This window comes from Trachurus trachurus (assembly GCF_905171665.1).
Source record: "Trachurus trachurus genome assembly, chromosome: 19".
Taxonomy (NCBI): domain Eukaryota; kingdom Metazoa; phylum Chordata; class Actinopteri; order Carangiformes; family Carangidae; genus Trachurus; species Trachurus trachurus.
In genome coordinates, this window is record NC_139913.1 from 20,432,229 (window position 1) to 20,447,714 (window position 15,486).

Here is a 15,486-nt window from a genome sequence, read left to right on the forward strand (position 1 = left end):
TCTTCTCCATGGGCACCGAAGCATGTTGGTGAGTAGGACAAGACCCGAAACGAAACCGTGGCGTTTGCAGCGCGCTGTTAGTAAAATCAATTTGCAGAGTTGAGTAGTTGAGAGGGGGAAATAAAGGAGTAAACATGACTGGATGTAATGTTATGGTCAGCAGTGTTAAGTAGGCTAAATCTGCTTGGGAGGCACTAATTTCAGCTCTTTCATTCTTTTTTTTTTTTTTTTTTAGCTAGATAACAATGTGTTAAAATGCACCAGAATATGGGAAATGGTGTAGCCTTTATAAAAAAAAAATTCAAGACCCCAGACCCCCAATTAAGTTGTGTCACCCACATTTTTTTTTCTTTTGCTTCTGGCACTCATATATTTTGCCATATGGAATGACACAGCTCTGTTTGAGCGGTGAGCGGTACAGAAATATGTAAATGGTGTGTGTGTGTGTGTGTGTGTGTGTGTGTGTGTGTGTGTGTGTGTGTGTGTGGAGGGGGGGGGGGGGGGGGGGGGGGGGGGGGGGGGGGGGTTGGGCCGATGGTGGGCCGGTGCGGTCAGAATTTTCCCGGTAGATTTTGGTGCCCCACTCCGCCCCTGTCTCAGCCTGTTTTAGTTGACAGTGATGCCGTAAAGCTGTTTAAACACTCAGATGAGACAGACAGGGATTACAAGTCTGGAAAACGGGGTGGAGTGAACTAAATGGCTGTTTAATAGGTAGCACTTTTCTTACACACACACACACACACACACACACACATACAAACTTCCACTTTTAGTTGCAGGTGATAGCTTTTCTCAAAAACTTGCACTGTAGTCAGATAAAATAACTTTATTTTCTATTTTTAACTTTACGTGGATGACACATAAATCTCAATTTTCCCCATTCATAATTTGACAAACGGATCCAGTGCATCGCAGGGGAAAGGGTGAACTCTGCTGCTGTTGACGTGTGTGAGAGTGAGAGCACGCCGGTGGCTCTACGTGAATAAAATCTTCTGTCTTAACTGACAGTGTTACTGCAGTTGGTTTTCTTCAATTGTTCTTTAAAGGCTTTAATTTATATGTACAAACCTTTTCAACACCCGGACCAAAATGTGCACATGGTGTACATGAGGGCCCTGTCATAAAATGCACCCTTGGGGGAAGTTATGACCATGGGAGAAACAAAGGGAAATGCGTCTCCCTCTGCGATAGGAATTCGAGGCCCTGCAGAGATTCACGCTCTGTTCCTTCACAATGAGATCCCACAGCGTCTTCCATTTATGGCTTGTTCTTTAAAACCGAAACCATATGAGCCTTGTTTGCTCAAAAAGGTGACTGTGTGTGCTGCGCTTCCCCATGAAGTCCTCAGTGGTACAAAAAAGCAAGGAAAGGCCAGGCCGTCATCCTCCTCTGTTACCTGCTCTTCATCTCTGTGGCGGTGTGAAGTCTCGCTGTGGATTTGACAAAGTCCTTGGTGATGACCTCGTCCTCGCCCAGCCGCCGGACGCAGCGCTGGACAACGCGGAGGATCTTCTGTAACCGGCGGTCTAAAGCTAAGAGGTGCGGCTCCATCAGGATCGGCCGTAAAGGATCTCCCTCGAGGGACTCCCTCAACACGTCGCTGAGCCTGTACTCCGGTCGCACCAAGAGCTGGAGCCGCAGCAGTGTGGAGCGCTTTATCCTGAACAGTGAACACAACATTTTTCATTTTAGATTCTTGACATGAAAACAAAAAAATGTATAAAACATGAATCTGAATTGAAGGATTCATTATCAACATACAAATCATTGTACATCTTACTTACATGCAGCATTGAGATAGTGGTGCTAGGATGGACATCTCATCATGAGAGTGCTTCCCAAACCTGTACAAATGATTATTTTTTATTATTACATCCGATGACATCTACTATAAAACATTCATAAAAACTGAATGCTGAATGTTTTCTTCTCACCCTCTGGCATTGTCCAAATGGAGAAGGAATCCTTCATCTCCAAACTTGGTAAAAATTTCATAGTGGTGTCTGTCCATGTTTCCTGAGACAGAGGTTCAACAAACTTTTAGTGTTTGGAAAGATGTATTCGGATAGTGAAAGGTCCACTGGTTGTATGAAGGTTAGGTAATGTAGTGAAATGAAATACCTATAAGGAAGTCGAAGATGGACATGTCGATAATGTTGAGGAGCCTGTTGCCAGAGTTATATGGATACAGCTGTTTTATGGTGTCGCAGTAGAAAGGATTTACTTCCCACCTTTAAAGCCCACACAGATCACAGACAGAAAGGATTAATGGAGAATATTCTTCATACGACATGAGCAAACAAAACACTGTCAATATTTTCCTTTCAATGTCTTTACAACAGCTCTCACAGGAGCAAATTGACTTCATAGCTTTCAAAAACAGTGGATGCTTTACCAAGGAAAGAAAGGAAAGAGGAAAATCAAATTTGTAATAAATAGGATTTATGGGAAAATCTGGTCTTCTATTTTGCAAATACTAAACATTATAAAAGTCCACAGTTGGATAGGGTGCAGGACAGGTCCAAGATGTGACATTCAACTTGCACAATACTGCATGTTGCAATTTTTCAAATGCATGTGTTGCTCTTTAAAGAGATAGTTCAACATTTTGGCAAATTGGCCCATTGCCATAATCCCTATAGTTTTAGTAGTAGGCTTGTTACCTTTAATTGTCAGTGCAAGCTATTTTTAGAACGGCGGAGCAGAGCCGTGAGCTGCTCAGAGCTACGCTGCAAAAACAGAAGCTCACAAGTCAGTTGTGACCTGCACATTCACCACGCTATGAGATAATAATGTAACGTTACGAAACAGAGTTGTTTTCGAGAAAAAAACGCTGATGCACGTTCCCGTCGGGGGCAGTATTTCAGGAAGCAGTCTCTGCATTTGCCTCGAAAACAACTCTGTCTCGTAACTTTACATTATTATCTCATAGCGTGGTGAATGTGCAGGTCACAACCTGTCCACAAGAGCGTTTTGAAGTTGTTGGATTGTGCATTTAAAGAGTTTGATGAGGGAAACCAAGAAATCCCATGAGCCTCCGTAGCGTAGCTCTGAGCAGCTCGTGGCTCTGCTCCGCCGTTTTAAAAATAGCTTGCACCAACAATTAAAGGTAACGAACCTACTGCTAAGACTGTAGGGATTACGGCAATGGGCTAATTTGCCAAAATGTTGAACTATCCCTTTAAGATAATGAGAAAATATAAGTTGTGGTCTTACTCTTCTCGTCCAGTGAAAGTGTACGATCGTATCCAGGGGTTAGGGATGGAGATGCGGGGAGCGATGCTGAGGCCGGGCAGGTAGGCAGACAGGGAGCCTTCCAGCAGATCAGGGCTCCCACACACTGCATACTCTGTCTTACACACATAAAGGCACTTGGCGAAGAAACACGTGTTGTTCGCTGTTTTGGGGAGCAAAGCAAAATAGTGGAATACAAAATGAGTTTCCTGTTCACATACAATTACATGCTTTTTGATCAACGCTGCCTTTCCCTACAGCTGGATGCCTTATCACGAGCAAGAAAAAACATCAAACCAGAACCAAAATAACTCACAGAGAAGCTTAGGTCTGCTTTGTTTATAAAGATATAGGAACATACTGCAGATACAGATACTGCAGGCTGAATCATGACATATTCTTGGTGTTACCCTTTCCATGAATAAAACAAATGTGGCTTGCAGCACCAGCTTAAGGACACATGGAACAAATCCTTTGACACTTAGGCTACTCTCTTAACGAGGAGATTGATATTAATGTTTTTTTTTAATTATTTCACAATTTTGATGTACAGGACAAGAGACGGAATTAATTGACAGAAAGGAATATTCAATAAATGATGATGGAAATAGTAATAAGCTATAGTACAGTCAGAAATAAGCATAACATTTAGAGACAGATAAAATAAAACAAAATAAATCAAAGAAATGAATAAAAAAGTAATGAGATGCAAAGCACAAGAGAGCAAGCAAATAAATAAAAGCAAGGATCAGGAAATTGACTGAAATGAATAGAAACATTTTTCTATTAATTTTCTCCGTGAACAAAATTGATTGATTGACATGGCAAAAATATAAATCTACTGCTACAATTCCACTGGCGAGAATAACTAACAAGTCCCCAAATTCATAACAAGCTTAACCTGCTCTTATGTGGTAAAGATAACAGGTAAGGAGACAGTTAGCTTACAGTATCTTAGCATTAAAACTAAAAACAGTGTGACGCTTGCAGAAATTAAAAGTATATGTTGCTAACAGTGACCCTAATTAACATGTTATGTCTCATTTGATTATTGAAAATAATTGAATTGAATAATAGGGATAAAGTGTGAAGGCAAACAGATGTGGTTGTAAATGGGGTTAAAAACTGATTGATTTATATTTTATATATTTTTTGTTATTAAATGAAGGGGATATGATGTTGTTATTGTCAAGGAATAGAGGAAGTTGTCTCTTTTTTTCTTTTTTTTTACCTTATGACAGAGCCAGGCTAGCTTAGCTGTTTCCAGTGTTAACACTAAATTAGGCTAACCATCCTCTGGCCGTAACTGTTAGCTTCATATTTAATGGACAGACATAAAAGTGAAATAGCTACTCTCCAATAGGCTATTTGAATTATGGTTAAATATAATGTATTAAATAAAATGTGAAACTTAAGACGAGGTCCAGGTGTTTTACCTGGTGAGGTGAAGAAGACAGCTCGGAGGTCTTCATTGCGTGTGGCTTGGAGGACTTCCCCTGAGATGTTGACCAGCCTGCCTGCCACAGGTGGGACCCTGCGGAAGTCCAGGATCCTAAACAAAGACATTGATGAAGTTAAGTAGAAGACAACCCTTGTGGAAACAGGTTATCTCTGCTGCAGGTGTTAGGAAAAGTTTACAGTTCACACAGTTCATGCTTACATAAATGCAATGTGAACCCTCTGAAGATGATGGTAGCCTTATCTCTGTCTCCTTACCTCATTTCACCTGAGCCCACAGTTCATTTCAGCTGATTCTTATCAATGAATGTACCCTATTGACTGTCTCCACCAGCTGTGTAATTTAGCCGGCTGGGTTCATATAGACTATCAAGAGCTTATACCTCCCTGTGGACCATATTTCAGTCATGTCTCGCAAACAGTAATCAAACAACAATCAGTGTGTGAGGCTGAATTGCTGTTTCTCAAATTTCCGGCATTCCCCTACAACTGATTGTGAACGATAATGATAAGGGCTTCAGGCTGCCAAGTCAGACACAACACAGAGAGATGACACTGCTACTGATATAAAAAACAACACCCCCATAAATTAAAAATAGCAGAGAGCAGAGAACTCATCTTTATGTTAGGTGATGGAAACTGTTAATGATTCATATATTTTAAAGACTAATAGATACTTAGATAATGATTAGATGATAACAGTTTGAGTGGTGCACTGACGTGGCACTTGTTTTTCGTCTTGTTTGGTGACTTATTATTATGTGAGGCTTCTTAATGACACTGTCTAGCTCAAATGACTGCGTTTCAGAGTGAATCACCTCACCTCAACTAATGTGCAATTACACAAAGACATACATGTGTGTGTGTGTGTGTGTGTGTCTGTGTGTCTGTGCGTGTCCACAGACTGTGGTTTATACTGATCATCAGCTAGTTGGGAAATCCTGGGTTGGGCAAATATGTTGCAAGCTCTGTGGCGGTTGGGTGATTCATTCGTTGGCACCAGGAGAAATGGATGTATGTAATATTTTTTCTTTTTAATAATTGCATTTTTTTTTTAACAGTGGTATCCTATTATACGAATGCTGCCATGCTACTGCATCGTCAAGATTGCCATCTAATTTCATCATTGCTCCTCCAAGACACAGTATGTTTTTGGTAATTCTAGTGATATCATATAAAATTCAATACAAGACTAGTCCAGGAATCTGAAACTGTATAAAAACACTCCTATAAGGTATATGGTACCATTGGCCCACAAATATTCTCACAGTGACTGATGCCAAGCAAATATAATGCTTAACATGTTTAAAATATTAATGATCATATAAAAAATACAGGTTTTGTAGATTTATAGACACTCGAAAAGATATTTTTTTTTACTTATTGACAGCACTATGTGAAAAGTTGAGTTCATCCTATTGGGATCACAGACGTCAGAACAATATTTCATGTTATTCCAGCCAGTAGTTGTTGAGCTCTTTCACTCAGAACCACATGTGACAGCCTCATGGTGGCTGGCACACAAGTCAGGATCATTAATTGATCCTGTGGGAACCTCTTTACCAAAATTTCATGGCAGTCCAGCTAGCGAGGCTAAAATTGCTTCTGATCATGGATTATCCCTTTGAACTGAAGGGGACCAACAAACTACATTTGTAGCCTTTAAGTATGCACCAGAACCAAAACCAGGACCAATAAAACAACAGATGTGCAACCAAAAATAAAATTACCCTCCAAGCAGCACTGCCACAGAAACTCACTGAGAGGGCAATAAAAGTACAGAGTGAAACAAAGATAAACAGAGCAAGACATGAACAACTATTGAGTGATAATGAGGCTGCACCTGTCCAGGTGAAAGGCAGCGATCTCTGCATTGTGTCTCTGGAAGTCAACAAAGTAGAAGAAGTCCTCTGGAGTCTCCTGATCTCTCTGCTGCCTGACACACACACAAACACACACAAGAAGAAGACATACACAGTTATCAAGCTGTCAGTAATAATAGTGAGTGGTATATAATCAACACAACAAATGCTGTAATTTACAGAGATAGATCATTCAGTCTGACATAAATTAACATAGCAGACGGCCGATGACAGTGCCCTGTAATATGATGTTATATAAAGTAACGCTACGTTTTAATGACACGATTCAGTGTCTGCGATTGTAGGATCACATGGGATGGAGACCTTCAGTGTGATGTGTCACCTTATTGGCTTGTTGATGTTGGTGTGTGATGAGGAACCTGAGACTCATCAAAAGTGGATTCAGTGCTCACCTCATTGGTTTGAACATGGCCTTGGCAAAGTTACGCATCTTCAGGGCCAGTTTCAGGTGATGTCCACTGGGTTTCACCACTAGAATGGACAAGATCATAGAAAGAAACATTAGCTGGCCAGAGATGTTGGTTACACATTAGTGAAGATCAAGTGACTATCTGTAAAACTCTGAACAACACATAACTGATTCATTATTGGGTTTTTAGCTTGTATCCATAGAGACTAGTTTAAACTGTGTAATATTTCCAAATCTGTGTGTTCCCTGTGATAAAGTAATTGGTTGTTGGTGGCACAGCTTGCGTTCTGCTGTCTTCTTGGCGACTACAGTTTCTCTCTGCCTGGCTGCACATTATTTCACAGCAGCAGGCCGGACTGACCACACACACACACCTCCTCCTGCTGCGCTCTGTGAAACTCCAGGGTATTAATAGTTAACAGTCATACCAGGTTTACAATCGCTACTTTTCTTATGTAAATGAAACAAAAGGGACCGACCAAACTGCCTCTGTGGCCGCAGCACAACACTGTCGCTCTTTGGCTACGGAAAACATGAGTCGTGTGAAGGTTAAATTTAAACAGGAGGGACAGATTGTTTTGATGCATTTCATCTTGGCAGTGAGAGATGTTTGTGTGGCTGCCCTCTTCACTGTGCGCAGACGGGACAAAAACATGCAATATCACTGACTAGTCATCTACACTGAGATGAAATATAGCCTACAGAAAGATACAAAATATAAAACAAATTAACTTAACAATGAAACAATGAAAATCTTAAAGGAATAGTTCAACATTTTGGCGAGGGTTAGCGGTAGGTTCATTACCTTTATTTGTCGGTGCAAGCTATTTTTAGAACGGTGGAGCAGAGCGGCGAGCTGCTCAGAGCTACGCTACGGAGGCTCATGGGATTTCATGGTTTCCCTCATCAAACTCATCAAATACACAATCCAACAACTCCAAAACGCTTTTGTGGACAAGTTGTGACCTGCACATTCACCACGCTATGAGATAATAACGGAATGTTACAAGATGGAGTTGTTTTTGAGGTAAATGCAGAGACTGCTTGCTGAAAAACTGTCCCTGAACGCAACGCACATCAGCGGTTTTGCATGAATTTACCTCGAAAACAACTCCGTCTCGTAACGTTCCGTTATTATCTCATAGCGTGGTGGATGTGCAGGTCACAACTTGTCCACAAGAGTGTTTTGGAGTTGTTGGATTGTGTATTTGATGAGTTTGATGAGGGAAACAAAGAAATCCCATTAGCCTCCGTAGCATAGCTCTGAGCAGCTCGCCACTCCGCTCCGCCTAAAAACAGCTTGCACCGACAAATAAAGGTATCGAACCTACTGCTATGACTATAGTGATTATGGCAATGGGCCAATTTGCCAAAATGTTGGACTATCCCTTTAAGCTCTTTCTTAAATCCAGTTTGTATTAATGTATGTATGTGTTGCTACATGGAAAAGCAGACATTTGTGCATTTATATCAGTTATACTGAAAACTATATCTAGTAACTTCAGTTTTTGCTGCAACATCTGTAAAAAAAAAAAAAAAAAAGTAACTCTGTCAGTAACTTTGATTATCCGTCCATACATTTTGCAGCTTGACAGCGTAGGTGGTGGTTAGTGTGTAGGTTGAAGCCTGGAAAACGTTGGCTTCCCTCTGAGCGTGCAGGCATCAAACATTTAATTAAGAGCTCTGCCTTTGAACACAAACGAACGCCTGCTTCTCTTTTTTTTGTTTGTTTTTTTAATTATTATTTTTTTGTTGTGCCCCAGAGCAAGTGTCTTATACAGAAGGACAAATCTGAATTTTTGGTGCCAAGTGAAAAATAAAATCCTCACTATCACAAAGGCAGCAGTGTGTTTGTGTCTGGCGGTGCCACCAAGCACAGTGGAAAGATAGAAAAACAAAAAAAAAGAGCGAGAGAGAGAGCAAAACAATGGAGGCACTCAGAAATCGAACACTCATGCTGTCACACAGCTGTATACAAAATGCAGAAGTATACACAACATGAGGTACAGAACTCCTTGAAAGTCTCTGGTTACTTGATCCTACCTTGGGAACAATCGCACGCTCCTTTCAGGGCCTTCTCATCTTGTGTGTAATCTGTAAGACATAAAGGTTATTGGTCCATAATATAATATTAAAATGTTATGACAAAACAGGAAAGGGACACTGCTCTATTATCATGAATCTTACCTGTTGAAACTGAGAAATATGGAATATGTAGAGGAAATGTGGTCTTATTGGTTATGTGAGCTGCTGTTACGTTTTACTACAAATTACATCAAGCAATTACCATAAACTGAATGTGCAGATGTTACGAGTCCACCACCCATTCATCCCTCACCTGCGCTGACCACCGTCATGCTCTCCATGTCCTTGAGCAGTTGTGGGACAGAGGGGTCATCGCGGGAGTACAGAGCGTAGCGGCTTATTCCCAGGTGGAACTTCAGCCAGCTGGCATCGGGGTCAAAGGTCACTTCATGTTCAGTCACAGTGAGGTTAGAGACAGCTGCTGCTTCGCTGTATAGCTTCATATGCCTGGGGAGAGAGATGTTGAGCAAAGGGAAGCTCTGATAACTAAATCAACATGAGGCAATCATATATATATATATACTCTTTACAGCATTTTTATAGGTAGTATTATGTTTTGGAAAGACCAGGATTTCTACTTGGCAACACAGACGTGTATTGGATTTTTTAAAGACACTGTTTTATAACCTGTTTTATTTGAGCTTTTCATGCTGTGGTTAAATTTTTCTAAATCACATATAGAATTTTATTTTATATCTTATGTGCCCTCTGTTGTTATTCAAAGCAGCTGTGACACAGTTTCGAGTTTTCACCACCTCCTTTCCTCCACTCTCCTCTTTGCTATACTTAAAGCTGGAGCAAGAATAATCGGAGAGCAAAACAAAACAAAACAAAAAAAGTATGTGGTAAGAGGGGCACCACATCACCAGAGCTGACCGCACCGAGTGCCACGGTCATTCTGCCAACCCAAACAAACTCCATCACAGCCTGGGCAACATATTGTGATAATGGAGCAGAGAGGGGGTTATAAATAGGAGTTTGTTCGCTGGTCATCCAACCAACTCCTCAGTCATCTTGCAGGCTGAGTGAGGAGACAGATCGAGGGGGAACCAGGACAATGGACAAGTGCAGACCGCAGACCACAGCAGAACTGAGGATTTTGAAAGTGGGGAATATTTTGGCGGTAATTACTTAGTCAGTGTTTGCCAGGAAGGACACACAAACACACACACAGGCTGACCAGGAAATTAATCAATTCAAAAGATGTTCCTCTTTTCACCATGCAAATAAAACTGGTTTTAACAGCTCATTTGAGAAACCCATGTCACGAAGCTCTCCCCATAGGTGTGTTTGTTCCAGTGTTGATATGTTGTTGCAAGATATTGCAAGTCTTAAGCAAGCCTTTGGGCAATCCATTGTTGCTGCGCACATTTATACAGCAGCAGAGAGAGGAGATCCATTTGCTCATATTTCTTCTTATTTTCCACCATAAGAGCCCAAAATCTGTATCTCTCAGAGGGAGTGCAGTGTGTCGGGATCGACAGACAGCCTCACAAGCCAAGACAGCTACGGCTCCCACAGATTAAGATAAGCTTTAGCAGTTTTAAATCCTTGTTTACCTTAAAGAGAGCGCCCCAGATGCAAGCTCTCAGAGTGACATGTTTGTGAGGGTTTTCTGTCACCAACCCACTCCACACTGGACTTTTTTTAAATTTTTTTTTTATGACGCACAGAACTGACTATACACATCCTGACTGTCTGTCTGTGAGGTTTGCATCTGTTATCATGGACAAAGTGTGTTTATGTGCATGGATGTGTGTTTGTGCGTGTCTGCGGTGAGTTTTGGCCGTCGTGTCAGTGACCCTGCCTCTTGACCACTGTTAAGCCTTAACATGTGCTTCCACTAGTAGGATTTTTCAGCCAAATAGGAACATGGCCTGTCTTTCTCAATAAAGTGAAGCAACACAGTCGTTGCACTTTTCACGAAAGCAAATGTTTTGAGTGTGATTTTTTTTTTTTATATTTGTAAATCCTGAAAAGTGACACTGACCTTTCCCAGCGTGATACCTTCCTCCTGTAGTACTCCATCAGCTGCTCCGCCTGCAGCAGCCTCTCCTCTGGCCCCAGTGCCGGAGTCTGGATGTTATACAGAGGGTGAGCGAACAGCCTCCCCAGCTTTGAGCCTCTATCCATGGGGTCAGCTGTGGTACCAAGCAGGGCCAGCTCAGAGGTCCAGTTGGAGAGCTGCGGGGTGGCCAGACCCTCCTGACTGGGGAGGCTGAGGTTCTTGGGACCACATGAGCAAAAGTGTCCCGATCCTTGCCCGATGCTCCGCAGCTTTGGCAAGAGAATGAAGTAAAGGTCAGCGGTGAAGATGGCTGTGAGGGTCGTGGCCAAGAAGAGACGGTCTCTCCTCATCATTGAAACAGAGAGAGATGGAAATGATGAAAAAGAGGAGGACTAAAAATAAAAACAACAACAGGAAGATCTAAAGAAAATCCTGACTATGTGCTGCTCTGGAGAGTGCGAGGCATCACTTGTAGGCTGCCTCCAGTCTCCCACACAGTCAGCCAGGAAGAGGCGAGAGGTAAACAGTCAGAGGTTGGTCCAAGTCTCTCTCTTTTCTCTTTTCTCTTTTCCTCCTTCAGTCTGTTCCTTCCAGCCTCACTTCTTCTTCTCCTCCTTCTCTCCTCCCTCCTCCCTCTTCTTCTCCTTCTTCTTCTCCTTCTCCTCCTCCTCCCTTGGCAGCAGCTGAAGAAAGAGCTGAGCTGAGAGCAAGCATGTGTTAGCAACAGTCACTGTTTGGCTGCTTCCAGGGACCTGCTGCTCCGAGGACAAGAGAGCGAGAGAGTGAGTGAGCGCGTGTGTAAGAGAGAGAGAGAGAGAGAGAGAGAGAGAGAGAGAGTGGAGAGGGAGTGTTTGTATGTCTGCATGTGTGTGTGTGTGTGTGTGTGTGCATTGTGGGTGTGTCTGCGCAGGTATGTACACAAACATCAAATGACAGATTCGTAAAATTGAGAGTGAAGGGGCAAAAAACACACACAAACACACACATACACACACGCTCTCCCTCTCTTCCTCTCACTCTCACACACATAGACGCACACAGTGTTGGAGGGTAAAGCAGAAGTCCTTGGCAGCAGGAAGGGGTGGAGACTTTTTCTTATCACAGCAGATCTGAATGAAACCACCTCCAGCTGGCGAATCCTCTCTGATGCAATGCATGCATGTCTCTCTCTCTCTCTCTCTCTCTCTCTCTCTCTCTCTCTCTATGTGTGTGTGTGTGTGTGTGTGTGTGTGTGTGTGTGTGTGTGTGCAACAGTAGGTCCAAGTCCAGTTTTCATTCATGTGTGTATGTAAACTGGCGGCCTCCCTCACAGATTTCTGGCAGCCATGTGTAGATTTACAGGTGCTTGTGTAGAAGTGTGTTAAGTCTGTGTGAGTGTGTGACTTGCCTTGACATCCCCCCTTTTTTTCCCAAGGAGGTGTGGAGACAAGAATCCCCTTCCCTCTGTCATCCTCCCGTCTCCTCCCTTCTTCTCCTCTTTAACTAAAGTCCACTTTCACTCCTCCTTCATCTCGTCAAATCCTCTCTCCTCCTCCCATCCCATGCTTCATCTTGTCTCTGCCTCAAATTTTCTTCGCTCCTCTGTCACTTTCTCTACCTCTGTCTCTCTCTTCGTCCTCTTCTTTTCCTTCACTCTGCCTTTTTTTTTATCCACAGACCTCCAGTCTGTCTCGCTCCAGGCAGATTTCCCAGCTGCACTTTCCTTCCTGCTGCAGTTCCCACACATGAATCCCTCACTTTTCTCTCTGTCACGCTGATCTACAAAGAGACACAAGTTCAGAAAAGGCAGCGCAGGAAAAACACAAGTTCTTGCACAACTCCTAATGAGGAAACACGCAGGGAAAAATAACACCTCCCTCCGTTCACAGGCCACCTTTTCTTTACTCTCCCCCCCTCTCTGATTCCTCATGAAAACATACAGTGTGCTGCATAAATTACGATCGCTGCTTGTTGCCCGAGTCTGCACTAAAAGCCCTAAGCAGCTTTATGGGGAGGCAATGAGGATCTCATAGGGCATTTCCCAGCCTGCATCTGCGCTGTTGTTACTGTGGTATTTTGGAACATCTGTCGTCTGTTTGGGTGTATGTGTGTGTGTGCATGGACGTCTGACAAAATTACGCGTCAATGTCTGGGAGTAGCTCTCCAGGGTGTTTTACCCTCTCTGAAGAGAAAACAGGCTGAGAGAAGCCTTAGCTGATGTTGGAAATTAGTGAAAGGAAGCCTGAACCTGCCATTTAGCCAGATTGTAGAGGAGCTTCTGTTTAGCTTCCCCACACACACATTCACACACACAAACACAAACACAAACACAAACACACGTCTTTCTCCTTACAAGACCCCAGCTACAAAAAAAGAGAGAAGTTGTTGTTCTTTTCGCACAACAGCATAATAATAATAAAATAAAATCAGCTTTTAGACAGACAGAGGCTCCATTTTTCACAACTGAATGAACTTTCCATTTTAAATTTCTGTCTGGTGAATTTAAAACTTTATTTTCAAAGTGACATTTAAAGAAAAGAGAAGAAAATCCCAGCACTAAATCTTCCGCTGTATCCCCGCAGGGACACCAATGCTGAAAAATGCTCAAGTATGTATGAGTATGTCACTCATATATTTTTATTCCACTGCATAACAAAAGGTAAAAAAAAAATGCACTTTAGGTTGAAGATGTAATCACTTGAGATCAAACCATCTGCATGTTTATAGGCAGACAGAGGATATTTCTGGCAACATAAAATATTTGGTGGAGTTCAATAATGCTGTGTTATCTTATAAATGCCCAAGGGGGTAAAAGTGCCGTCTCGACGACTGTCTGTATTTATCCCTGAGACACAAACTCAATAGAGAGCACTGTGCTTGCTTCCTCCTTTGCTAAAACATCCAGACCAGTGCTTAAAATAACCCGGTTTTTAGGGATGAGCGGGCGAGCACATGCAAAGAGGTTTCAAAATCGAATATGGGGAAGAAAACAAACAAAAATAGGGCACTGAGTCTTGCGTCACCAATTTGTGCAATTCAGCAGAGCTGTGATGATAAGTACAGGGTGGCTTGTGCTGAGATAAGTGGGTGAGATGGCTCAGATGTCTGTCTGTCTACATGTCTGTCTGGATGACCCAGAAGTCTCAAATATCAGGAAATTTCACTCTGCTGATAAAAGAACTACAACAATCGGGGTAATGTGAGCTGCTCTTGCACAAATACAATGGGGCCATGTGTAGTTTAAATGATTTTAAAGCAAAAAACTTGACACGATGGGAAAACCCTGACATGTTTTCTTGTAGAGAGATAGATGAGAAGATAACTACCACACATGCCTATGAATTAAATATCAAGCTACAACCTGTAGGCCTACCCTATTAGCTTAGCTTAGCATCAGGTGGCTACAGTTAGGTTTCTGTGCAGATTTAACACAATATATAATGTGTTCATTCATGAGCCTGAGATGACTATTCCCCTCTTTTTCAACCCATCATGCTAAGCTAAGTGACACTAAAATGGGCTTTCTGTGTCTCATATTCTATTCATTAAAAGCAGCCAGGGTGAATATTGCCCTCTGTTTCCAGTCTTTATACAAAGATAAGATAAGATAAGTTAAGATAAGATAAACTAAGATAAGCTAAGCTATAAGATAAGATAAGCTATAAGACAAGACAAGACAAGACAAGATAAGATAAGATAAGATAAGGCGATGTTTGTGGATGAATCATATTAAGTGGGAGCAGTAGGAATCTTCTCATATAACTCTGGGTATTTAAGTATATTTCCCAAGATGTGAACTATTCATCAAAGAAGATTCATTATGGGAAACCGATGAACCAATCATCAAGTAATGAGAGCAGTTTCGGAGTCTGGAGTGAACGCAGCAGAATACAAAAATAGCTAAAAGCTAAAAACACAGGGGACAAAATACAGTACATGCAGCACAGGAAAGACTGCACTGTGTATCACAGGCAGAGAACAGTATTTATTTTTTTCCACAAATTTAAACAGACTGATTCAATTCACAGATCAAATAAAGCTTTATAAATTAAGAAGGAGAGGACAAAACAGTATCCATGTTTATATGTTTATGTGCCCAGTTGCACGTCGCCAGTCCACAACTGGAGGATTATGGGTAGCCTAAATTGTGGGTAAATCCACATTGGCGGCACCTCTTGAAAGAAGTGGAAGAAAAGTTAATGAAAGAAGAAAAGACTTTTAGCCTCAGGTTCAGAAAACATTTCAGTAGAAATATGTTATAATTTACGGAGAAGTATTATCGAGGCATTTCTGACATTCTTCTCTCAGAAAACCTGTGAAGCAGTCAGAGGACTTGATTGGAAGTCTTTTTAACTTCCTCTCTGACCTCTCAGCGGTCAGTAAACATGAATTGGTAGCTCCAGGAAAAGCCTCTTCCATGTCTAGGCCAC

The 15,486-nt window shown here is 42.0% G+C and overlaps 1 protein-coding gene across 1 annotated transcript; it reads right to left on the bottom strand.

The window, feature by feature from the left end:
• Positions 1-731: 731 nt before the first annotated feature.
• On the bottom strand, positions 732-12,216 carry fam20a (FAM20A golgi associated secretory pathway pseudokinase). The gene is made up of 11 exons (XM_083994280.1): positions 11,060-12,216; positions 9,323-9,516; positions 9,028-9,078; positions 6,968-7,046; positions 6,536-6,628; positions 4,671-4,786; positions 3,217-3,397; positions 2,122-2,231; positions 1,935-2,016; positions 1,785-1,844; positions 732-1,660 (listed from the first exon to the last, which is right to left on the bottom strand). The coding sequence occupies exons 1-11, from the start codon at positions 11,428-11,430 to the stop codon at positions 1,393-1,395; spliced, it is 1,605 nt and encodes a 534-aa protein (XP_083850406.1). The 5' UTR covers positions 11,431-12,216; the 3' UTR covers positions 732-1,392.
• Between the last annotated feature and the right edge of the window lie 3,270 nt (positions 12,217-15,486).